This window comes from Argiope bruennichi, chromosome 5 (genome assembly GCF_947563725.1).
Source record: "Argiope bruennichi chromosome 5, qqArgBrue1.1, whole genome shotgun sequence".
In the NCBI taxonomy this organism is placed as follows: Eukaryota; Metazoa; Arthropoda; class Arachnida; order Araneae; family Araneidae; genus Argiope; species Argiope bruennichi.
In genome coordinates this window covers 51,518,947-51,544,633 of record NC_079155.1, presented here as the reverse complement: position 1 = coordinate 51,544,633, position 25,687 = coordinate 51,518,947, and the positions used below count along the sequence as shown (strand labels likewise).

Sequence of the window (25,687 nt, the reverse complement as noted above, 5' to 3'; positions counted from 1 at the left end):
CCAACCGGTTCGCCAATCTTAATGCTCGTTAAAATTTTATATTTAAATATTTTATGCAATTCCTACTTTAATAGCTTCTTCATCAAAATATTTTAAAACTTCAAATTTTGATAGTCATATAATTCACTCATAATATTATAAAGGCCTTCAGTCATAACGTAATATGTAGCTCTCTACTTTTCTGTTAGCACCCACATAATTTGTGCTTTAAATTAAAGTGGAAAGAATTAATCTGCAATTAATATAATAATATTTTTTACTGAAACAAAGCATTTTTTTTTTTATAATCTGATTACTGAAAATAGAGTCACTCAGCGTTTAAACTTTATGGGCACTAAAGAATATCTTTTTTAATTTATTTAATATCTCAAGAATTTGTCAACAAAATTTTCTTAGATTCATCATGAGCAGATCGTTAATTAACAATGTTTACTTTTAAATGCATCAAACACTAAGAAAATAAAACGAATCGTTTAAAATAGACGGTTTAAAACAGGTTTTAAAAAAACTACTTAAAAAACGATTCACTTAAAACTATAAGCATATACAAAAAATATATAACTAACATAAATACATTTTAATTACAAAAGCATGCAACGGACCTAAAAAAAATTTAAATCCAGTCCGCATCCGTTGATAATAATTCGTCAACACAATGCGGAATTCAGAACACAAAGCGCATGCGTGAATTTTCAACGCCAGTTACGTAAAGCAAATACGTTATTTTTTTTCTACGCCAGTTGGGGTAACGCTATGCGGATTAGAAATTTTTAATTTCCTTTATTCTGTTTTATTTTAATTCAAAAGTACTTCAGAATAAATCTGAAGGATCGATTAATTAACAATGTTTAATTTTAAATGCATCAAACATTAAGAAAATAAACAGAATCGTTTGAAATAATCCGCCGAAAAATACTAACCCTAGCCTCATTACTGTTGGGAGAAAAAAAAAACGGAAGCCTTACTCATTTGGCGGTGGCGAAAATGGAAGATTTTTTTTGGCGGAAAAGTTGGCGGTGGGGAAAATGGAAGATTTTTTTGGCGAGAAAGTTAGTTTTTAATTAATAATTAAAATTCTAATTAAAATTTCAAAAAAAGGGACCCCAGGTGCACATTCCCGACCTCTAAGGTATACATGTACCAAAATTGATAGCTGTATGTCAAATGACCTGGCCTGTAGAGCGCCAACACACACACACACACACACACACACACATTGAGCTTTATTATAAGTATAGATATATATCCGATGATAGTGTTAAGTCATATCACTGACTCTTCGACCCCTTCGAAGACCCTCGGATAAAGAAAAATGAATGACCGGACCGCCGTAACAGCAACACTGGCGGGAACTGTGATTGAGTCCTAAGGGCTATCACCGGCCACGATACAACCCTTCCCGAAGGAAGTACGTCCGGTCATCGATGGGAGGAGCCAGATACCCCACCTTTTTCGTGTTCTCTCCTGGGTGGCTAGATCCAACCACCATACCGGAAGCATCTCATCACCAGCTTCGATGATAGTGTTAAGGAATAAAGAGGGTCCTCATAAAATGTTTAAATTATTCACTAATTAAGTTTTACATGATTTAATTGGAATCTAAAATTAAACGCAGCAACAATTGAAACTAACAAATTATATGTTACAAATCAACATGCTGGAGGTAAAACTAAACTGTTCATCTAATTTTCGAAACGCAAGAAAAAGAGAAAAGAAACTCATTTCATTTTACAAACAATCCAATTTTATATAGTTATTTTATTTTATACAGCCATCATCAATCGATTCAATATATCTGAAATTCCGTGTTATGTAGAAAAATTGTAAAATACTACGTGGTTATAATTAAAGTGCAAGTGTTTGAAGGACTATAAAAGAAAACTCCTTGTGGTAGGTTGAAGAAATTTGGTATATGTTATATTTACAACATGGGAAAAGGAATTACTTGATAAAAAAATTTTAGTTCATTTTTTTGCAATAGATGGCGCTGTAGATTATTAAAACGGTTTTTTTTTTAATTTTTTGCTCTGTACTACGTCAAAATGGATATCATTTCAACTTTAAAATCATTATGATGATAAAAGTCATGCATCTTTAAGCTATAGCCATGACTTTGTTAAAGGTAGAACGTGCTCTGTTAGTAAAATGTTATTACCAAAAGAATAGCAATTATAGTGCTGCTTTGAAAGAATATCGCCGTTTTCAAGATTTGAGAAAAGGACCGATGTCTGTGAATGGCTTAAAGAAAATGATTAATAAATTTGAAACTACAGAACTCGGAGTGCTCCCTGGAACTAGATGACGAAGATATGTGTATCGGGGAGTTGTGGAAGAGATTAGAAAAGCAGTTGATTCATGGTTAGTGTATCAGAGACCTGTAAGCTCTAGAAGTGTAGCAAGGACTTTATGAAAACCATGGGCGACCGTATGCAAAGTCTTGCGCTACATTTTAAGACACTATCCATTTAAAATAAAAAAAATTGCAGAACTTGCAAAAAGGCTATCAACAACAAAGAATTCATTTTGTCAACTTCATTCTTGCCAAAATTGATGAAGATGAATCATGGATTCGAAAGATGTTGTGGTCTGATGAAGCGCATTTTACTTTATCCGGACAAGTCAACACTTATAACTGTAGGATATGGAGGTCATCCAATCCGCATACTGTTTTTGGGAGGCCCTTGCATTCAACATTTGTTACAGTTTGGTGTAGTATGACTGTTAACTTTATTATTGTCCATTTTTTTCGAAAATCTGAAAGTAATGTGATCCCTGCTTTGCAAAACAGAAACTTCTACGATTCAACAATATTGACGCAAGATGGAGCACCACCTCACATAGCTCATTGTGTAACACAACTGCTTCACCGAACTTTTAGTGAGGATCATAGAGCTAGCAGATGTTTGAAAAATGCGTGGCCACCTCGTTCACCTGATTTGAATCCTTGCCATTTCTGGCTCTGGGGATATTTAAAAGATCGCGTTTACAAGAACAAACCTAACTCTGTTATTGCTTTAAAAAGTAGCATTACTAGACATGTCCTAGATATTCAGCTGGAAATATTACGTGCTACTGTTTTTCACGCGGTCTTGCATCTACAACATTTGATAGGACTTCAAGGATCCCACATTGGACAAATATTGTAATGCATTACGCATTTCATATTTTAACAGAGAAAAATGTTATAACTGCAATGTATAAAATATTGTCATTAAAAAGCGCCACCTATGACAAAAAGGTGGACTAATTTTTTTTTCATTGTGTAATCATTTCCCCATGTTAGAAATATAACATATACGAAATTTCTTCGACATACTCCACGTAGTTTTTCTTTTACAGTCCTTCAAACAATTGCACTTTAATTATAACCACCCTGTATATTCCATTATTAACGAAGGAATTTTTCTGATTTTCGTTCCTTTCAATTTACGTCTATTTCAAGATACTAAAATCAAATCGTCTCTTATATTTTATATCTTAGGTTAACCCCAAAGATAAACGATTAATTGACAATAATGTGTCATAAAAACTTGGAGGGGCCATTTTAACCTAACCCTTCCAATAAAAACCAGATAAAAGAGAAGTTTATGTCAAGATTTCCCCGAAACAGTTGTTTGGGTGATAAAGTGAGTTCTTCACTTCACTTCAGTTTTTATGGAAGATTACAAAGCTTTTTATATAAATTCTTATTGGTAATCTCTATATATTTATTTGAGTCTGCGTATACGAAACTTTTCTTTGCGTACTTCGTTTGTGAGAAAATAAATAATAGCATATTAAAATCATTTTAATGAATAATAAAAAAAATCTAATAACTTTTTTTATCTCTCGTTAGAAATTATAACTTACATATGCAACTGAACTATATAAATTTGGAATTCACTGATGTGTATTCATAACAAGAGTCTTTTTATTTCGAGCAAATCATTTTGTATGTTAGTTTTTAGTATGTTCTAAGCACCACTTCCTTGACTCTAATTCAGCTACAACAAAAGACAACTCAGTCGAATTTACCCAAAGGGAACGAGAGTGGATTCAAGCAATTACATGCCACAGGTAAGATACAATCCCCACTTTTCATTCATCACCTTTTTTTTCTGTCAAATATGAATACTTAAATAATTCAAGATATTATTGCTCTCAGGCAGGTGTATAAAAATAGTGAAATAAATCTTAAATGAGTAACAAGTATTTTTCATCACAGCTTGTACTAATAAAATGTACATTTATGACACGAAATGACATTATTGCTGAAAGCAAGGTGGTATAGAGGAAACTCTAAAATGTCTTCGTTGTTAGGGTTACATCAAAAAATATCTTAAATGAGGTGTAAGAGGTACAAGAATCTTGATAATATTTTACAATGCTTAATTTCATGGGAAAAAAAACACAAAGTATCGGCGACAATAATGCAACCAAAATGTACACAAAGAACAGCATTGTACAGAAATCAACAACACAAGCAAACTATAAATTTCTGATTAAATTACAGCTATAGCAGAATCAACTGCACCCCGAGTAAGCAAGAGAATTCATTCTGTTATCATGATCTTAATCACTTCATCGCCTAACCTGAATAGGCCGTGGTGGTAAAGTCTCGGCTTGTGAGCCGTAGGGTTTCAGGTTCGAGATCAAGACTCCATTCCACCGAAGAACCGCCATTCCACCGAAGAATCGCCGTGTAAGGGGGTCTGTTGCACGATAAATCCGTCAGGGCCGAACGTCCTCCCATTGGTGTGTGTGGTGTGTGCCAGCTCAGGTGTCGCCCTCGTCATCTGACCGCGGTTCAAAATTACGAGGTCCGTCGCAAAATAACTCTAGTGTTGCTTTAAATAGGACGTTAATATAACTAAACTAAAGCCTCACCTGAATATTATTACGGAAATTCCTCCACTATATCGGTAAAAGTCAATGGATTCGCTTGAAATGGATATATGGTGACGCAGACAACAGGCGCCAGTAACAAATAATGACGTTTATTAACACAAAGGCACAAATACACAGACGATAAATACACAACCGAGACGTACACAAACAATATACAGTAGCACCTCTAGTAAGCAGCACAACGATGATAAGCATCTCGTAGCCCTCAGAGAGAGAACTCGTTCAACTAATAAATTGAGCTGAACTCAAATGACTACCTCCAGCTCAGTCCTACGGCCTTTTATAGTTCCTGAAACAAAGCAGAGAAGGTTCTGGAAATATCAATTTAAATACCGTTCTAATTGAACCAAAGCCAAAATTCTTGAAGATTCTAGCATCATCTACTTTGTAGCCTAATTCGTCGCTAAGCCTCCAAATAGACGTCAGGTTTGTTGCCAAGCCCGAGGGTCATTGATCCGACATTCGATTAGCATCCAATAGAGCTGATCGTAAAACTGTCTTTCCCAGGATGGAAATATCTGCTTAGGGAAGCAACATTACAAATTCGTAATAATATAATTCATTTAAGTTGGCATAGTATTTTCTAGAAGAATTTTCATTATTCTTCTCGTTTTCCGAACTTTCACCTTTTTCGCCAAATGGTTGCCAAGTGCGGGAGTCGTTGACCAGATATTCATTTAGCTTCCAATAAAATACATATGTCTAAAACTCTTTTCCTTATTATGACTCTAATTATACAGAACACAATAGTATAGATTCGTAACAATATTTACATACATATTTTCTAATTTGACCAACTCCAACTTTATGACCATTAACATTTTTAATTTACTATCCCTCAAAATTATTAATTTTACCAATAAAAGTAATAATGTATTTTTAAGTTTATACCAGCTAATATGAAACATTTACGATTATTGGCTGCTGTAGCGAATCCAAATTGCTTCAAAGATGCCGAGATTTAAGATTATTAATTTTAAATTTAAAAAAGACTTAATGCTGACCGATTAATTAATTTTTCTACTAATGATTCCAGTGTAAAAGAAATATTCGTGTTTAATTAAAAAAATATTCAAAAGATTTTAATATAAACTTATAACATTAAATATTTTTCATATGTTGGTTACTGTAACACAGTTACGTTTCTTCAAGGATTAAATATTTTTTGTTAATTTTATCTTCTAATCCAATCTGTATCTATTCCGTTTTTATGGCTTTCATAAAGCGGTTTCGAGGCATAATAAACGCGTAAACCTTCGCCTTTGACTTAACATGGCGCAGATGCAGTTCCTTATTGAATTTGGTCGCATTTGCCTTTCTTTTTTACGTGCGTCTACAAAATTAGAATTTGGAATAATTAAATTTCCATCGTCGTAAAAGGAACTTAAAGGTTATTCTTACGAGAATTTTCTGGGTTGATTGTCTTAGCTAACTCGATTATAAAAAGTGAAAGAGTTAACTTAATAAAAAGTAAACGAAGTCAAAAAAATTTTTGTAAAGTATATGAAAAATGAATTTGTCTCTGATAATAATGTGCATCTCAATATATTAATATGACTTGTTGAAATTGGATGAACGATTATTTCGTTAGGTTTTCAAAAAAAGAATTCACGCTTCAAAATACTTTATAATTCTTTTTTTTTAAAGTAAAAAGCATTTGTAAATGGAAACGAATATTTTTTTGTGTGTGAGTGTGTGAATTATGTAATATTTTTCGACAAAAGCACAGAAAAAGATTTTTTTTTTTATTTTGGCGTATATTGTTTCATTATTTTCTATGTTGAGAGAAGTTTTTAAACATTTTCTTTAAAAATTTAACAAAATTCTTTTTTATTCCAGCGTACAATGCATATGATTCCTTATATTGAGAAATGTTTTGATTATTTTTCGGCAAGAATCCAACAAACGAAATTTTTCTTATTCCAATATACAATGTATATGATTCTGTATCTTGAAAGAGGTTTTTCTGTTTTTTTTTTTTTTTTTTGGATTCACAGTTTAATGACTAGTTAATATTTGCCTAAAAATATAATCATTTACGAGAAATAGGGATTTTAGTTCTGTGAAAAAAGAAATAAAAATAATAATAATAAAATGCATACGAGATATGTGAAGTGTTTTGATAATAATAATAAAAGAAATAATGTAAAATAAAAATTCTTGTCAAGATTTTCTCTCTTCTATTATAAATTGTTACGGAAAATCGTCGAATAAGATGAAATCCAACTAACTCAATTATGATTCCTTATTCTTCAAGAAAATACAAAACATAGACCTTAAAACGCAGCGAAATATATTTAAAAATAGGAATTCAAAAATTCGTAATCATTATTAAATAACAACAACAGCATAACAATGTTCAGAGTGCAGCTAAAGAATTTACCCCGTGTTTAACACTCCAAAGAAAGAATTTACTAGATTGATTGATTCGCTTCTCGTATTTATATAGGTTCTTTAAAGAGGCATGAAGGTTTCTAGAAAAACCTATTCCGAACAGAGATATCAGCATAATTCTTGTATTTTCTAGAACCGTCATTTTTGGAGTCAAATTCACGAAATGATCATCGTTTGTCTCTGTGGTCGGTTATAATTAAAACTACCTATAAATCTCTCTTCCTTACTAAGAACCTAACATCACAGGAAATCAGTGTAACGGATATGCAACAATATTCTTTGTGATATAATTCAAATCATGATTGCTCTAATTTTGGGATTTGAGGACCATGATCGGAGAATGTAAGAAAATATCGGAGAAGATAAGAGAACTTAAGAAGAATTTATTAAAATTATTTAATCAGCATTCTTTTTAAAACGGGGACTTGTAAATAGTTAAATTATGCTATTCCTTATAACTACATAATTATTCAGTTTAAAGCACCAAATGATACTTTTGTCCCCCTTCTCTGCCGAGAGCACAGTGATTCTCAACCATTATCTGAGCTTGCGTCTGCTTCTCAGAAATCTCAGAATGTTTAAGTGTGTTTGTGTAATATTTAGAAAGTATCCATTGTGTCGCTGGGGCGGCTGTTGAAGTCGTCGTCGAATTAAATTGAAATAATTTGTGTGGTTCGTTTTCATGATTGGCAACACGTGGTACTTTCTGTTTGTTTTTTAATAGTATTTTTCTATTAAAATTGAGTCAAAGTTACGTAAGTGCGATTTTTTTTGAGTGATGATTTTGTCAAAACATTTTTTAGTAATAGTTTTTAAAAAGAATTTTATTAATTAATTAGTTGAATTAAATTAAAGAAGAAGAAATTATGATAAAAGTGGGTAATTTTATCGTCTGCTTTTACGTATTATGTATATTTTAATGTGTTCAGTTACAAATGTTTTCTTTTAATATAAATATTTCACTATTTGATTTCATTAAATTGAAAATAGAAGCAGAGATAAATTTTGTTGATGGTTCTTCTGTATCTTTCATTTATTAATTGTTCTTTTTAATGAAATTGTGACAAACAAATGCTGTTGTTAATGAATTTAAAAATATAGCCGAATTAATAATTCACAATGATTCTTTTAGGTGTTTTGGAACGCTGGCTGTCAAATGGTTGCTCTAAACTACCAGACGCTAGGTATTTATTTCATTTTTTTTAAATAGTTTTGTACATACAAACCTATTTTTATAATTTAGGAGGAAGTTAGTTTCAAGTCAGAATATTACGAAATGACAGAAAGATATATTAGTTCTTTTGATGCTGAAGTCGTTTTATGAACTACAAACGTTAAAAATTTGAAATATAATTTCAAGATTTTTTTAGATGAATAGGACAAAAATTTAAGATAAATAAGGCTGCAAATTCTTTTTGAATCAGTGATTACTTTCATTTCAAAACTAGAGGAAAACTTAAGCTGAGACAATCTTTCGAATTATTCTTTAAAGTTTCCAATAATTGCGTTGTGAATATGATTAATTTTATTTTATGGCTCTATATTTATTCATAAAGATTTCCAATCAAGATTTCTAATAAATCAATAAAATTTTTCAGAATTTGAATTAGTAAATTCCAGATTTGTCTAAAAAATAAAAATTATTCTTTTTTTCTTTTTTTTTTTTTTTTTGCTAGATTAGTTAGGAAAAATGTAATGTGTTACTATAGCAGACAAATCGCATGCGTTTGTAGTGGTTTTTAATGGTTCATTTTCCTATAAAATATTGTCACGAAAATACAAAGAATAACAGGTCACAAAGTAACTCTATATCTTTATTAGCTTTAAGCAACTCGTAACTTGCAAGCGAAGAACTAATCCCACTGCTTGTGGAACACAGAATTTATACCTTTACGGAATAATCTAGAATTATAAAGAAGGTTATAGAAAGTTCTATAACATTAATAAATGAATAATAAGAAATTCATTTTAAAGTTCAACCTTTAAATGAATGCGAATTGGCTGGGGTTCGAACCCTTGACCTTATGCGTTGCAAGCTGTGCTTTATCTCTGAGCCATGCTGCCTGTGTACTGATCTTCCTTTTGCGGCAACATACAGGGAATCTGATCTAATTGCGATCCAATAGCTATTTTTAAACCATTAGAGATAAGCTTATACTTCTAATCGGAAAAATATTTTATGTTTCATAATTTTGAGAAAATAAATGCACCTCTAAATAAATTGCTAAATATGACTTTTTTACAACTTTCCGTCATACCTATTATATATATCATTTTATACCCTTACTGATTATATATAATAAAATATTTTTGAGACTAACTATTTAATGAAAAAAAATCCAGATTCTGAAGCTGATCGAATTATGAAGAATTAAATATTACTATAAATAAATTATTTTAGATTAATCAATTACCTTATCGAGAAATACTTGCCAACTCAATAGGTTCAGCTTAAAAAAATGAAATCTAAACTTTATTACATGGCCAAGTTTATTTTCAGAAGAGCAGAACTGTTTTTTTTTTCTAAAATGTTAATATGTCAAGAATATTTTATTGAATATGACTACTCAAACGACTTTATAGACACAAACTATATAATACATAAGGTACATCAAAATATGAATTTTCTTCAAAACCTACATATATATTCAAATAATTTCTCTTTTATTCTTCATTTTATCCTTATGTTCATAAAAATATATCATATAAGCATTAAAATATTTTTTTAATCCCTTCCGAACCTAATCGGATACCTTAAATCATTTAAAATATTTGCCAAATTAAAACATTTTTTATTAATTAGCTGCTGGCTCACGATTAGAAGGGACACTGTATATGCTAAGCCAAACATTTCAAATATCTTTTGATAGGTCTTTTATAGAACCGAAAATTAAAATCTGCCCTGTTTTGATAAAACAAAGCGAAAGAGTGGAGAAATAGCATCATTTATAATTCTTTACACGCTTGAAATTACAATATTTACGGAGCAAACCTTGTGTTATGACACGAAAGTTATTTCAAGAATACAGGAATTTCAAACTATTAATTTGTCAGTGAGGTAAACAGTATCAGTTCTCGAACATCTGAATGCGTGAGATGCTTTCGAATCCGCAGATTCATGGCTAGAGGTTGGCCAAATAACTGCAGAGCTCTCAGAATGACCAATATTAGTTGGCGATAATATGAAACTCAAACTTGCTCCGTGTGTGCTCAGGAAGATGCCGAGCATGTTGCACAAATATTATCACAGATCAATTTACAGAAACCACTCCAAGCACTGGGAATTCACTCCGATGGATTGGGAAGGAAATTTCTAGGAGCCCGGATGGGTGAATTCGAAATTGTTGAGATTGTGCCATTTGAATTGTCCCATTTGTAAATTTCCATTCCAATATATATTTTATATTACAGAATTTTTCTTTGAAATGAATGTCGATAAATTTTGCAACAATTAAATAATGTCGATAAATTCCGCAACAATTAAAAATCGAGCTTGGGGAGAAATAAAATATTTTATTAAAACTTAGTAAATAAAGTATTATTTGAGCTCGTGGCAAAAAAAAATATATCATAAGAATGCTTAAGACTAAGCGAAGAAATCCAAATAAAATCCAGCAGAAGTAATCTCCTCAAAATTTTCTCGCATAATTTCTAATCGACTTGCCGTGTCAGAGAATATCTTATATAGCATAGACGTACAATAGTTACGGAATATTAACTTTTGGCTTGTTTAGCATTTTTACTGAATCTATCATGTCATCCTTGGCGAGTTATTTGGCGATTAATCCCTGATATGCGTCAATAGTATCCAAAAATCAAATTTGTGTTTTAGACACATTTTTCTCAACTGATTAAAGCAAAAATAGGACACAAAACTGCCAAATTTGGTAAATTTAAGTTTTACCGTTTTTGAATGATCACGCTTACATGTTTCTAAAAGTACAGACAGACAGATAGTCATCCTTATTTGGATTTGGCTCAAAGTTTGAAAGACGTCTACATTTTAGATTTGAAATCTGTGTACCGAATTTTATCTGTCTACCTATCTTCATTTTGTAATTATCGTGTTAAGTTATATTCGAACATCCGGACAGAACTTCTTCTGAACAGATTTTACTCAAAATGTGATAAAAATGGGAAAATTTGGTGTAAAAATTCCTATATCAAATTTCAACCGTCTAGCTCCAAAAGTTTTTCAGTTATCTTTGTCACAGACAGACAGACATCAGGGAAGTCTAAAAGGAGGAGATTCGTCAAAATCTCGAGTTCGACTTTTTTGCCGATTAATATATTTTTTCTATATTCCGTATACAAGAAAGTAAAAAAGTGTAAATAAATGCAACAATTATCCATAATACAGAGGAAACACTCTTAACAAGCATATTTTATACGCATCTTATTCTTAATGAAAAACACTCGTCCAATGGATCATTTTTTCATAAAATCAATGTAAAATAAAAGGACGCGTTTTATTCCAGATAATATAACAAATATCAAACAAATTTATAATAAAGCAATTTTTTTATAGTACATGCTTTTAAAAGAAGTTTTCTAAAGACATTTTTTTTGTTGGGTCTCTTAAAATTTGGCGAAAACGAGACTCATCATTATAGTCAAATAAATTTGTAACTGTATTGCTACTGGAATATCAGAATGTTGTTTCTGAATAGCAGTTTCTTATGCTTTTAGCAACTGCAATATTTTACTAAATGATTGTTGCTTTTGAGGAGGCTGTTATCTCTTCTTCTTTTGATGAAATCTTCTCCAACATATCTTGATTTGATACCGAATGGATCTCTATAAGCGTTTTGGTAGTCAGGTCCTGACTATGCTTGAATCTCTGCTCACATATTATGGAAATACTTTGCTCTTATACCGCAAAGTGAAATCATGAGGCTTATCAAAGTGTGTCGTGTTTTTTTTTCTTTGACGATTTTATTAATAATATATTTTACAATTCCACTTTTAATTTAAAAAAAATCATCAGCAAATAAGCTTTAAACACAAACTGTTAATTGAGATACATACAGGATTCTGTATATGATGTCATCATTTCTCCTCATTACTTATTAAGGGAGTTTTTTTAAAGTTTTGCTTTGCTCTTTTTATTAATCACTCGTTACTTGAGGTGTTTCGGTAAGCGACGTATGATTATATATATATTTATATAGTTTTAGTTAGTTTGTCTTGTTTGGGGTTTTCTGGCGCAAGAGCCATGATGTTGACCATACTGCGCCGAACAATAGGTAAAATTGTATCATTTTCAAACAGTCATCGAAGGGAATATGAGAATAAATTCAAAAATGTAATCAAGACTTAAATAAATGGATAAAACTTTATGGATTTTAAATTTATTGAGATCTCTTTGGTTCGCATAGTAAAAAACTAAATTGCATTAATATGTTTCAGAAATTTTGATAAGAAATTCTATATTCAGTTACATAACTTAATATATTTAAGTATTTTATATTATGGAATATAAACTTACCATTTTGGCTTATTAGAACAAACTAAACTGAAAACTGATTGTTTATTTCTGTTTTGGTAACATGAAATATTCACCAAGTAGATATGATTCTATCACCACATCATGTTACACTATTCTGTCCAATAATCTTTTTCTAATACATTCAAAATACAAAATTTATCAAAATGTCACTGATTATGAATGTTTGTCACTTCTTTGCAAATAATAATTGAATGGAAAACATTGGAACACAATATAAAGGAAAGCTTAAAATATGTCTTCTTAATAGCTTTACTCAAATTTACTTAATAATTACTCTGCTCGACTTCCTTTGATAATATAACTAACATCTCAACGTCCATGTCATAACCATATGAGCGTAGTTCATATGGTTATGACATGATAGTTCATATGGTTATGATAACCATTCAGTTCGTTTACTGTTGTCTAAAGAAAAAACATAAAAACAGAATTTTGGAATGAATTATATTTTCCAATGTGATTAATTCCAAAGAAACAGTTTCAGAGGTATTATATATTTATATGCAGCACATGTATGTGGGTATCAAAAAATGTATCAACGTCTATAAATTTGTTTCAAGTAGTCTGCAGTTTTAAATCAGAGAAGTTCGCATAGAAGATTCATTATTATAGAAGTTTCGACTTCAAATAGAAGATCCTTATTCAAATAGGAATAAAGAATAATATTAATATTCGACAAATTTTTACGGCAAACATGCGCATTCCAAAACAATGACAGGCGCATGCGTACTACCAATTCGAATTACGTCATCCTGAGATGTGAATGCGAGCCGAGCACTTGTCCCCAAACTATTGAGGCTAAAATTTTGCTAAAAATAAACTAATAATTTTGTATATTTATCTCTATTGAATGTCTGATTTGTAGAATGGAAAAATATAATATTATTGCCATTAATGAATTATCTTAACCCTTTAAATAGCCATTTTTTTCTCATCATATTATGTTAAAATATTTTTAGGTTGAAATTAAAATAAGAAAAGGGATTCATTTAGCTTATTAGATAAATTTAATTTGATTAATTCATTAATTTGGTTCATTAATTATTAAGTAACGAATCAAGACACATCATTTTGTGTGAGATAAAGAACTGAAGCATCAAAGTTTCTGTCTTCCTAAACAAATTTGTCAGAACTGATGCTAACCTACATAAATTCATACAAAGATTGATAAATTTGGTGGGAAGCATACTTCCCACGGCCCTAGAAAGGGTTAAAGGACCAGATGATGTCATAATTTAAAAATTTATGAAAATTGTATGGATTTTTTAATGTTTAAAATTTACAAGAAACTGTTTTATACTCAAGCAAAATTAAGACCACCATTAAAATATAAAATTACTTTAAACTATTCCTTCTGTTAAACTAGTAAAGATTAATTTTCTACAAAACTGATTCACAGCATGTTGTTGATAAGATGTGTCGATTAAATGTTTGCAAATCTGTCTTAGATAATTTAGGGACAAAAAAAAACTTCGCTGGGCAAAATATGTTTTACGTTCTTACTATTTTAAATCATTACGCAATCTCTGAATGAAAAAATAAAGTTTTATTTTCTAATCCTTTTAAGTTATTACATAAACTTAGCTGGAAAAAATAATTTTACTTTCTTATTGTATTAAATGACTATACTTCGTTTTTTTTCCCTGTGCGTTCCTCTGGGGTGAAAAAAAAAACCACTGTAAAATGGATGGAATCACTTCTAGTCAGAAAAGAAATCATTTCTAAAATTGGAGTAGTGGAAAAACTAATGATTGGATGAGGATGTATTTTGAACAGAATCTAACTTCCATGGAAACGAATTGCGAAAACGATAAATCAGATCACGTGGCAATCTCCTCCAAAGAAATCATCTATTTCCTCCTTTCATTTATTTGCTTATTTTTAGTTTTGTTAAAAAAATAAGCGAGTTCTTTATCTTTGATTTCCTGTTTTTTTTTTTTTTTTGGTTGCTTCTTCAGAATGTCTGGATCATATTTCTGTCTATTAATAAAAAGTGCAGAGAAATAAGATAGTTAGTTAGTCTTTTATTTTTCAAACGTGGCTATTTTTATTCAAACTTTCAGAAAATGCCACTTTTTTTTTCTTTTTTTTTTTTTGCTGCAAAGAATTCTTTCTTTCTTTTTCTCTATTTGTGTTTTAGCTGATATGTATTGATGAAAAATTTAACCTTAGACAATAAATGATAGTTGAGTGACATACGTTAGTAATATCAGAGATTAAATTTTACTTTCATAAGTAATGGTTTGAATGAATTACTTTATAAATCTTTGTTTTTTTTATTATAGAATTCTTGATATATAGGGTTACTATAATTGCAAGTGTTGTTATGAGACGTTTAAGTGCTAAATAAATAAAACATGAATTATTGTTTACCAACGGATCTAAACTAACGCTTTGCTTTAGTTTTAAAATTTGCGCAGGAAAGGCAAAAAGGAGAAGATATTTGCATTTAGCAATAAAATAAACTCGGAGTACTCGTAGACTAAATTAAAATAAGATCAGAAACGACACCATACTTATATACACGTGAGAAAAAAAAATGAACGAAAAAGTATCTAATCGGGGGCGGGATTCAAGGTTAAAGAATGAAGAATTCCGGAAATGCGCTCATCCTTCCGCGTCTCACCCCTAAGTGAGATAGAATCGTCGAAAAGTGGTCGTCTCAGGATACTGAAACGAATATTAAGTGGATATATATTAATTTATTTTACTATGATAAAAACTCAATGTCTAAGCAATTTTATAACATAAATACATGGAAGATTAAAAAAATGCAAAATTATTGTGTTTTAGTCCAATTATTTTAATTTTGATTTTAGTTACGTAATTATAACATTTTCTTCTTTCACATAATTTCGATGATAGTCATTCTAAAATTATAATTGCAAATCAAGATTACTTCATTTGTCTTCGCTGACAATTTTTTCATCCGATCACTTTTGAAAAATATTCTCTCTATATTTGCATTGTCAATTGGAATGGTAAATTCGCATTTGCATGGGACTGGGTAGATAAATAATCTCGTATATATAGGGCATAAGACAGCTCTACAGATTTAAAAAAATAGCATTAGGAGCTCACAAGGGAGAATTTACTGGCTTGCTTTAGCTTTCGCATTTATAAAGGACTTTCCCCAGGGCACCGAATCTTGTAAAAGAATATGTGGATCTCGACTCCCAAACAAGATATCGACATAATTCTTGTATTTTCTAGAACCTTCATTTTTGTCCCAAACTCACCAACTTTATCTTCAAGTTTTCACTACGCCCGAGGGACTTTGGCCTATCAACCATTCAGAAAATCCGTAATTTTCTGTGGGACAATTGCACAGAAAAACATCCCAGATTCGTAACAGTATCTATTCAACGTTCCTTTTTCTCATATGGAGTGAATATAAGAAAGAAATTGTGGGGAAAAAAATCAGGAGTTTTTGTTATTTCTGTGAAAATTAAGTTTTTCCCTTCCTACTGAAAAACTTAAGATATTTGGTGCTGATTGCAAAGCGACGTTATAGTATCCCTTATTTTTTTAAGAACAATCAAGTGAGTATAAATAACCTAAATTTGCTTATTTTCAGATTTAGGCATGCAGCTGAACTTAGGTATTTTCGAATACAACGGTCGGAGTGGTTACCTCCTGAAGCCCGACTTCATGAGAAGGACCGATCGGAAATTCGATCCCTTCATTGAATCCACTGTCGATGGCATCATCGCAGGAACGGTCAGCGTTAAGGTGAGGTTCATGATTCGGTTTTTTTTAAACTACTCATAACAAATTTTGTCCAGAAATTTTGTAGCTATTTAGAATTTTTAGGTTATTACAGAAGAATAAGAATATCATTTGCAATTACCTGGAAATTTCAATTTCCTTACTGGAGGAGCATAAGTATGTTGCAAACAAATGATGAATATTTTACTATTGTGATTCTCAATCCACCAAAGAAGATATAACAAAAGAGGAGTGTTATAGATTTGAGCTGGTTGAAATACTCTTCAATGTTTTCGTAAATTTCAAATACTGAGTATGCTGAAATTTACGAAACAATACTTGTTGTTTTCAAGTATTGTTTGTTAAGTTTCGTTCTTGAGTGAAGAATTTCAAGTGAGCATTTTTGTCCTCTTCCTATAAACTGATCAAATAAAAAAGTTGATAAAAAATTTTGAAACTTTGGTGTAAAAACAGTTAACAAAATTTCTTTTTAAAAACCTTTTACGTTTCTGAGTTATTTATAAACACACTAATAGACAGACAGACAGAAACTTTCTGCTGAGAAACTCAAGATAAAAAAAATTATTATAAATATTACTTTTAATTTTACTCATTTAGTTAGTTGAGTTTCTGTGTTATCATTTTTAAACATATTGGTAAATACTCTACTAGTTTAAAGTTTTAGTTTAAAATATTGTACAGATTACGATGATAGTATTCATTCCTCTAACTAAATTTCATCCGTTTAGCTCTTTGCATTTTTTTTTTAATTCTTCATATTATGGTCAAACAGGCGTAATTTCGAAAACTCATTTTTGTTACTGAGAAAGATGCATCAAACTGCCATAATCGTAATTTTTGACAACTCAAATTTTTCTTCTTCTATACTTGGTAAGTGTAAAAGCAAAAAGTAAGATATTTATGTTCGGAGTTTAATTCATAATAAATGCATTTTATAGCAAACATTACAGAAAATTTCTTGATTTTTTTTTCTTCAAAATAAAATTGCTGATGCATATAGTAATTATTGAAGTGGAAAAGCATTGATATTGTTTTGTAGTATTTATTAGTTTTCATCACAAAAGCATTCCATCACTGCCAGAACTTACAGAATAATGAAGTTCGATGAATAGCTCTTAAACGCAAGATTGATTATTTTCCGGACAACGATGAATGAGAATTTAAGTTTGCAAGAAAAAAAACATGAGGTAAAAATAACTCGTTGGAACTCAGACGGTTTTAAAATGCAAAAGCCGAATGAATGTAGTCTTTTGAATAAAAACATCGTCTGCTAAAATTAGAATTAGAACACTACAAAAAAAAATATGCAAAGCCGATGAATTTTTATTCTAATAGTTTTAAACATTTTGAATTGTTATTGAAATATAAATTCAATAATTTTTCAACAAAATGGCAAATTTTTCATGTCGATTTTTTTTTGTACATTCCAATTTTAAGAGCATCGTTTATTACGTGTGGTGAAAATTAATTTCGTTTTTATAAAGAATATTTGGAGGTTTAAACAATAATTTGCATCAATAAATTCTCTAAAATTATTATGTAAAATTTGCTTTTTTTTTATAAAGATATATTTTTAATCGTCTAAAATTATTCTTATGATGAGTAAATGATTTTCATCCTCTAAAATTATGCAAATTTATATTTCCACTGAAAGATTTAGATGTTTTTTAAAGCTGTATAATTTATGTTTTAATACGAAAGAGTTTTGAAATCATTATATGCAAAAATACTGTCTTCACCATCTTAATAAAAGTATCTCTTCTTTTTTTTAAATTTTGATGGAATGATGAAAATTTGATTGTTCTTTTTTTATCTTTGAAACTTCTCCATTTATTTAGTACTAATTTTGATAATTATTTCTTAAATATTTACAAGAAAAATATATTTAATATTTAAAATAACATGAAATATAAATGCATTATAATTTTAAGAATTTTTTTCAATAATGAAATTTTTAATATTATTCTATTTTTCACAATTCAAAAAAAAAACAAACATTATTCTTCCTAGCTTTTACATTTTTTAAACGAATACAATCCATTTCTTATTTCCGTATTGGATAAGTGTTTTTTGTTTTTAACAACATAGAGTAGAGGCAATAAACCAACGGGAGTGGTCTCATATTTTCTTGCATATTTTTATTAAAATTGTTGTCCACCTTTCCTTGCACTTAAAAACTTTTGATCTTGAACAAGGCACGAATACCGTGAGTCATAAGATTTTTAATTTCAGCATCTCGCTCACAAACTTCTTGTGTTTCGTTGCATAGTAAGAAAAAACGTAACGGCTTAGACTTTTTTTCCAACGGATTGAATGAAAATTTGACACAAATTATAAATTTAGTAATAAGATTACACACTAAATTTCATCTATATGAGTCACTGAATTTTTGAAATACCATGTTTAGAAGTTTGCGAATATACAGCTTGGCTGAGGTCAATACGTAGACAGATTTGATTTAAAATTTGATAAAGAGTTGTTAAAACATTGCACGAAATTTTATCTGGTTCTTTACATTTTGTAATCATAGTATTTACTTGCTCTCTCTAAGATAAAGTTTCTTTTGATTATATTTTGTTCAAAATTTGAAAGAGATCTACAAACCAAATTTCATCAGTTTAATTGAAAGCGTTTATTAGTTATCGTTTTCAAAATTCTATACATATTTTTTTTTTCTGAAACATGAAGAATTGTCAAAATCTCGAACTTGATGATTACAATATTTTATATATATTTACAATATTTTGCATACATCTTATACGATTGGAAATATGCATGGTTAAATAACCGTTTTATAAATGTAAATTTTGTTTAATTAATTTCATGGTATGAGAAAGTCGAATATTTATTAATAATTTTCTTTTCCTTTTGAAGTTTGCCGAAAAAATGTAAAACGTAAAGCAATATTGGTACCTTAAAGTATAACTAATAATTTACGCAAAATTAAACCAATTATTACTTCAAATTCGTTCCATCAGCAAAGCCTCTTAATTCCTTATTTATTATTTATCATAATATTTTATGTAATTCCAAGAGAAGAAAAATCTTAATCCTATAATATCAGATTACAGAGGATTGTTTAATATTTTCAACTTACCACTTTTTGGCCTTCTTATTTTAGATTATTTCGGGTCAATTCCTGTCAGACAAGCGAGTGAGCACGTTTGTGGAAGTGGACATGTATGGGCTGCCCGCAGATACTGTGCGAAGAAGGTTCAAGACCAAAACCATACCCAACAACGGTATCAATCCAGTCTATGACGAAGAACCATTCGTCTTCAAAAAGGTAACACGACATTTCTACTAATGAAAAACCCCATCGGGAATGGTCCCCCCGAAACTTTCTCATTTATTCTCTAATAAATGAGAAAGTTTCATTATCATGTTCTCTCCTAAGCAAAAATTGTGGATATTGAACAAAGCCGAGAATGCCGCGAAAACTTAGATTTTTATTTTCAGTGTCCAGTAAATGAAATTTTGTGTTTCATAGAATAATAAAGAAACTTAATATGTATTTCGAACACATTTTTTTTTACTGATAGAAAACCAAAATTCGATTCAAAAGTACAATTTTAGAAAAAGGATTACATACCGAATTTCATTTATATGTTATTTCGGTTTGAGTTATTGCGATTGAATGCATGTGGAACACTCGGCACTTTGCACTCAGAAAAGTAATACGATGCAAAATTATTCAGCTAACACAAAGATTTACTTATTGCTATGAAAAAAAAATATTTATTATGTTTTTAAATTGAATTTTACCAACAAATTATTCTACATATTATCATTCTGTATGCATTTTTAACAATCAAAATTGAAAAATAAATAAATAAAACGTCAAAATGATGCATCGTCGTGAATAGTGAGTGAAAGGCACCATCCGAGTCCAAAGGGTTAATACTTTGAGCGATTTGATTTGTAACTGGGTATGTATATACAATATAAATACCAAATTGCACCAAATTTCACTTATTCAAGTTATTGCGATTTTGAATTTTCGCTTTTACATTTGTGTAAATATATAGACCGACAAAATTTGATCAATATTCAATGTAACAAGTAAAACGATCAAGTAAATATATATTCAAAATTTGATCGGATCTGCTTTTTAGATGTTAAAATTCTGTACTAAATGTATTTATATTGTTCTTTACTTATTATAATTGCCGTGTCCACTTACTCTCAGTTAAAGATAAGATAAACGCTATGATGTGACTTCTCTCAAAATCTGATAGAAATCTATAAATTTAATGTAAAGACTTTATGCCAAATGTCATCCTTTCACTCAAAGCGTCTATTTTTTTTTTAACAATTACAATAATTTCTTTTTGTTCACTGAGCATGCGAAAAAATAAAAAAAAATGTATGAATTGAATGAATTGTGTATAATGTAACTATCACCCTTATTACCATTACTAACAATCCTAACAACCATTAGTATAACACTTTTACGTTAAGCTAGTGCATATTAAGTTTAGTTTTATCAGTTTTGGAGACGTGGCATTTGAAAAATCTTAAGTTCTGAGTGCAAAAATGTGTTGTTTGTTGCAGGTTGTGCTTCCAGACCTCGCCTGCCTCCGCATTGCAGTGAACGACGACAACGGACGGCTGCTGGGTCACAGAGTCTTACCTGTTGTTGGTCTCAGACCAGGTTAGTATTTTTTCACTTCAATGGATCACAGTTTGCAAAATGTATTTTGCGGATGCTATTATGTTAATTTATGAACTAGTCTCCTTTGGCGACCATCTAGTTCGCCGGGAATATTAGCTGTGTTTAACTTCTTGGATTCTTTTATGCATAACTTTGGTAAACTGCTCAAAAATCTATTTTAAGGCATCAAATTATGGCATAAATTAGAGCCATATTATTTTAATAGCCTTCTATTTATTGTGTATATGAATCTTACCAATCATAACAAGTTCCGTTATATCATAGTATTTTAAAAATTGTCCGGTACATGAATCATCTAACTTTCGTGACATTCTTATTTCCGTTTCTTATTTGTCACGTTAACGTCAGAGATATTAACGAAAATTCTTAGCTTCAAACATTGGATGAAAATGACGCGATTAAATATTTGATGAAACAATGGCTGCATACAACAATGCAATTCATTACAGAAGTTTTGGAAAAAAAATATTTTTTAAAAAAATTGTTGAAATTCGCACGGCCGTTAAAAGTTGCAGGGCAATTAATTAAGTTTATATCAATAAAAAGCAATTTTTAAAATTTTAAAATGATGTAAGAATTAGATTAGTGCAATTATATTTTCGGGAATTTCTTTGGAAAAACGTCAAATTCATGTCTAATTTTTAATTAGTAAAAACGAAAATTAAAATTTCAGATAAATTTACTCCAAGATGCACACTTTTATCTTCCAAAGTCTATTTTTATCAAATTTGTTAGATCTAAGTCAAACAGTCTGCCCTTTATAGGTCAAAACCCGCAAATTCACCGGTTGTAACTTATTTACTATTCATTTCACCTCTCGTCCAAAAATATCGACGCTAGTCGACATACACCAGTGGTGGTTTGAATGCTTTAGTTGTTGTTATTGTTAGGTTTATTGGCGCAAGCGCCATTCTTGGGCATACTGCGCTTGAATGCTTTAGAATAAAACAAAATAATCAGTTTTCAATCGAACTTTTTTAAATGAGTCAACATTCATCGGAAAATATTGACACTCAGTCAAGGTAACAAATTCTTCAAACGCAAACATTTGTATATCTCTCGTTAACTCTGAGATATTGTTTTGTGGAGTTCCGAGTCATATCGGTTATTGGTGAAAACGAGATGGCAGATAATGCAGCAAAGAGAACATCTTTACTTCTGAAACGAGATATCCCAAGCAATGATGTGGAAAATTCTTTAGTGCTTCGTTTATACACGCTGTGGCAGGAGTCATGGAATCATCGTGTTAGAAATAAACCTCATTCTATAAAACTCACCATTTCACTCGTTATCCAGTGCGTGAATACGATGTTAAATGGACTAGATTCCGCATCGGTCATACCCGTTTAACTCGACACCTTTTATTCAGCGAAAGAGCTCCTTCTTGCCCAAACTGCCTTGTAAATTTAGCTATTGTTCATGTTTTAATCGAATTTTAGATGTCATCGGAAACAATTTTTTAACTGCTCATCGCTAGAAATGCAAATTCTGGTGGAGGAGCACCCCCATCAAAACAGTTTTAAATTTTTAAAAGCTGTTGGTATGTACCATTTTATTTAATATTTTATCATGATGTAATTTAAACATCTTGTTTCTCTTTAAAAGGCAACATACCGACATTTTAATCATAATACATTTTGACATTTATTCACTTTTTACACACATAATATTTTTATGCATATATTAACCACGTCTGGCGCAGTATGGCCAGAATTGGCTCTTGCGCCATTAAAATCCACAAATCCAATCCAATCCTCTCGTTAACTTATATAAGATCTAACAAAAGGAAATATCAATGCTCATATGAATAGAAAGAAATGGTAGACAATAGACGCTAAATGCAAATCGGAGAATTGATTATACCCATTGATTTATTTTATTTTGATTAAATCACTGGTAATTCTATCTAAATCCACGCATCTATAAAGATAAAATATACAGGTGTGCTTAGGATGCAGCTCTATTTTCATGAAACGAAATCTTCAGTAACAGCCCGAGAAGAGTGAGAAAGAGCAAACAAATAAAAGTATGTAATTATAAAAACGGAAAACAATAAAATCGTGTCCTGATTAGTAATATGTCATATGTAATCGTATCCTATGATTCAGAAGTTTTCGGGCCGCAGTGGCCTAGTGGTAAGGTCTCGGCTCGTGAGCCGTAGGGTTTCAGGTTCGAGACCCAATTCCACCGAAGAACCGTCGTGTAAGGGAATCTTTTACACGTTAAATCCGTCAGGACCAAACGTCCTCCCGCTAATGTGGTGTGATGTGGAGAGGGAGTGCCAGCTCGGGTATCGCCCTCGTCATCTGACCGCGGTTCAAAATTACGAAGTCTGTTTCAAAATAACCCTAGTGTTGCTTTACAACGAGACGTTAATATAACTAAACTAAACTAAACTTCAGAAGTTTTCTTATGTTTCCTGTAAAAATTATATTACAGGCCTAAATGTGTTGGGAATGACGCTGCAAAATAGACCTTGTTTTGATTATTATATTTCTTACGATGACTTATATAGGCACATCTGTTACAGATAGCAATTTTAGATTGAGATGTTTTGCACTGCGATTATGAGGTCCCTTTTCCTGGTCATGTTAGTTTCACATACTATATATATATATATATATATATATATATATATATATAACTAAATCAACGTGTTTATTATTTTAGGTCATTATCATTATTTTAATAACTTTGTAAAATTGTTAATGTTTTTATTTATTTTTATGGCTCTTAAGTAGCATTTACATTTTTACGCAATCTTACTTAACCAACTACGCATATAAATCTATACTTATAATAAAGCTCAATGTGTGTGTGTGTGTGTGTGTGTGTGTGTTGGCGCTCTACAGGCCAGACCGTTTGACATACAGCTATCAAATTTGGTACATATATACCTTAGAGGTCGGGAATGTGCACCTGGGGTCCCTTTTTTTGAAATTTTAATTAGAATTTTAATTATTAATTAAAAACTAACTTTCCCGCCAAAAAAATCTTTCATTTTCCCCACCGCCAACTTTTCCGCCAAAAAAATCTTCCATTTTCGCCATCGCCAAATGAGTAAGGCTTCCGGGGTTTTTTTCTCCCAACAGTAATGAGGCTAGGGTTAGTATTTTTCGGCGGATTATTTCAAACGATTCTGTTTATTTTCTTAATGTTTGATGCATTTAAAATTAAACATTGTTAATTAATCGATCCTTCAGATTCATTCTGAAGAACTTTTGAATAAAAATAAAACAGAATAAAGGAAATTAAAAATTTCTAATCCGCATAGCGTTACCCCAACTGGCGTAGAAAAAAAATCACGTATTTGCGTTACGTAACTGGCGTTGAAAATTCACGCATGCGCTTTGTGTTCTGAATTTCGCATTGTGTTGACGAATTATTATCAACCGATGCGGACTGGATTTAAATTTTTTTTAGGTTCGTTGCATGTTTTTGTAATTAAAATGTATTTATGTTAGTTATATATTTTTTGTATATGCTTATAGTTTTAAGTGCATCGTTTTTTAAGTAGTTTTTTTAAAACCTGTTTTAAACCGTCTATTTTAAACGATTCGTTTCATTTTCTTAGTGTTTGATGCATTTAAAAGTAAACATTGTTAATGAATCGATCTGCTCATGATGAATCTAAGAAAATTTTGTTGACAAATTCTTGAGATAATACGTAAATTGAAAAGGATATTCTTTAGTGCCCATAAAGTTTAAACGCTGAGTGACTCTATTTTCATTAATCAGATTATAAAAAAATTCTTTGTTTCAGTAAAAAATATTATTATATTAATTGCAGATTAATTCTTTCCACTTTAATTTAAAACATAAATTCTACGGGTGTTAACAGAAAATTAGAGAGATACATATTACGTTATGACTGAAGGCCTTTATAATATTATGAGTGAATTATATGACTATCAAAATTTGAAGTTTTAAAATATTTTGATGAAGAAGCTATTAAAGTAGGAATTGCATAAAATATTTAAATATAAAATTTTAACGAGCATTAAGATTGGCGAACCGGTTGGTCGACAAATTCTTGAGATATTACATAAATTAAGAAAGATATTTTTTAGTTCCCATAAGGTTTAAATGCTCAGTGACTCTGTTTTCGTTAATCATGTTATTAAAAAAATTAACATTTATTGACGAACACGAAAACACTGATATTCACCGTTACTCTGATTAGATATTATAAAATCTGAATAGATAAACATAAACGTGTAAACAGCTGTGCGCCGGTTTCTATGGCAACACAGCTGGAAAGGGAAAAGAAGTTTCCGAAGAAAATTCACGCATGCGCATTGTTCTGATTGTTGTCATGACAACCACTTGCAACAGACGATTTAAATTATTTTTAGGTGAGTTACATGCTTTTGTAAGTAAATTGTATTTATGTTAGTTATATATTTTTTGTATATGCTTATAGTTTTAAGTACATCGTTTTTAAGTAGTTTTTTTTAAACCTGTTTTCAATGATTTAAATTATTTTTAGGTTA

General features: G+C 30.4%; 1 protein-coding gene across 2 annotated transcripts in view; it reads left to right on the top strand.

Annotated features, from left to right (window-relative positions):
* The window catches only part of LOC129968764 (1-phosphatidylinositol 4,5-bisphosphate phosphodiesterase classes I and II-like), a 538,878-nt gene that overhangs the window by 471,273 nt on the left and 41,918 nt on the right, over positions 1-25,687 (top strand). For both annotated transcript variants that reach the window (XM_056082994.1, XM_056082993.1), the window contains exons 17-21: positions 3,984-4,056; positions 8,414-8,465; positions 16,368-16,522; positions 19,641-19,805; positions 21,074-21,173. In XM_056082994.1, coding sequence (XP_055938969.1) covers positions 3,984-4,056; positions 8,414-8,465; positions 16,368-16,522; positions 19,641-19,805; positions 21,074-21,173 — 545 coding nt within the window. The remainder of the gene's footprint in view (positions 1-3,983; positions 4,057-8,413; positions 8,466-16,367; positions 16,523-19,640; positions 19,806-21,073; positions 21,174-25,687) is intronic.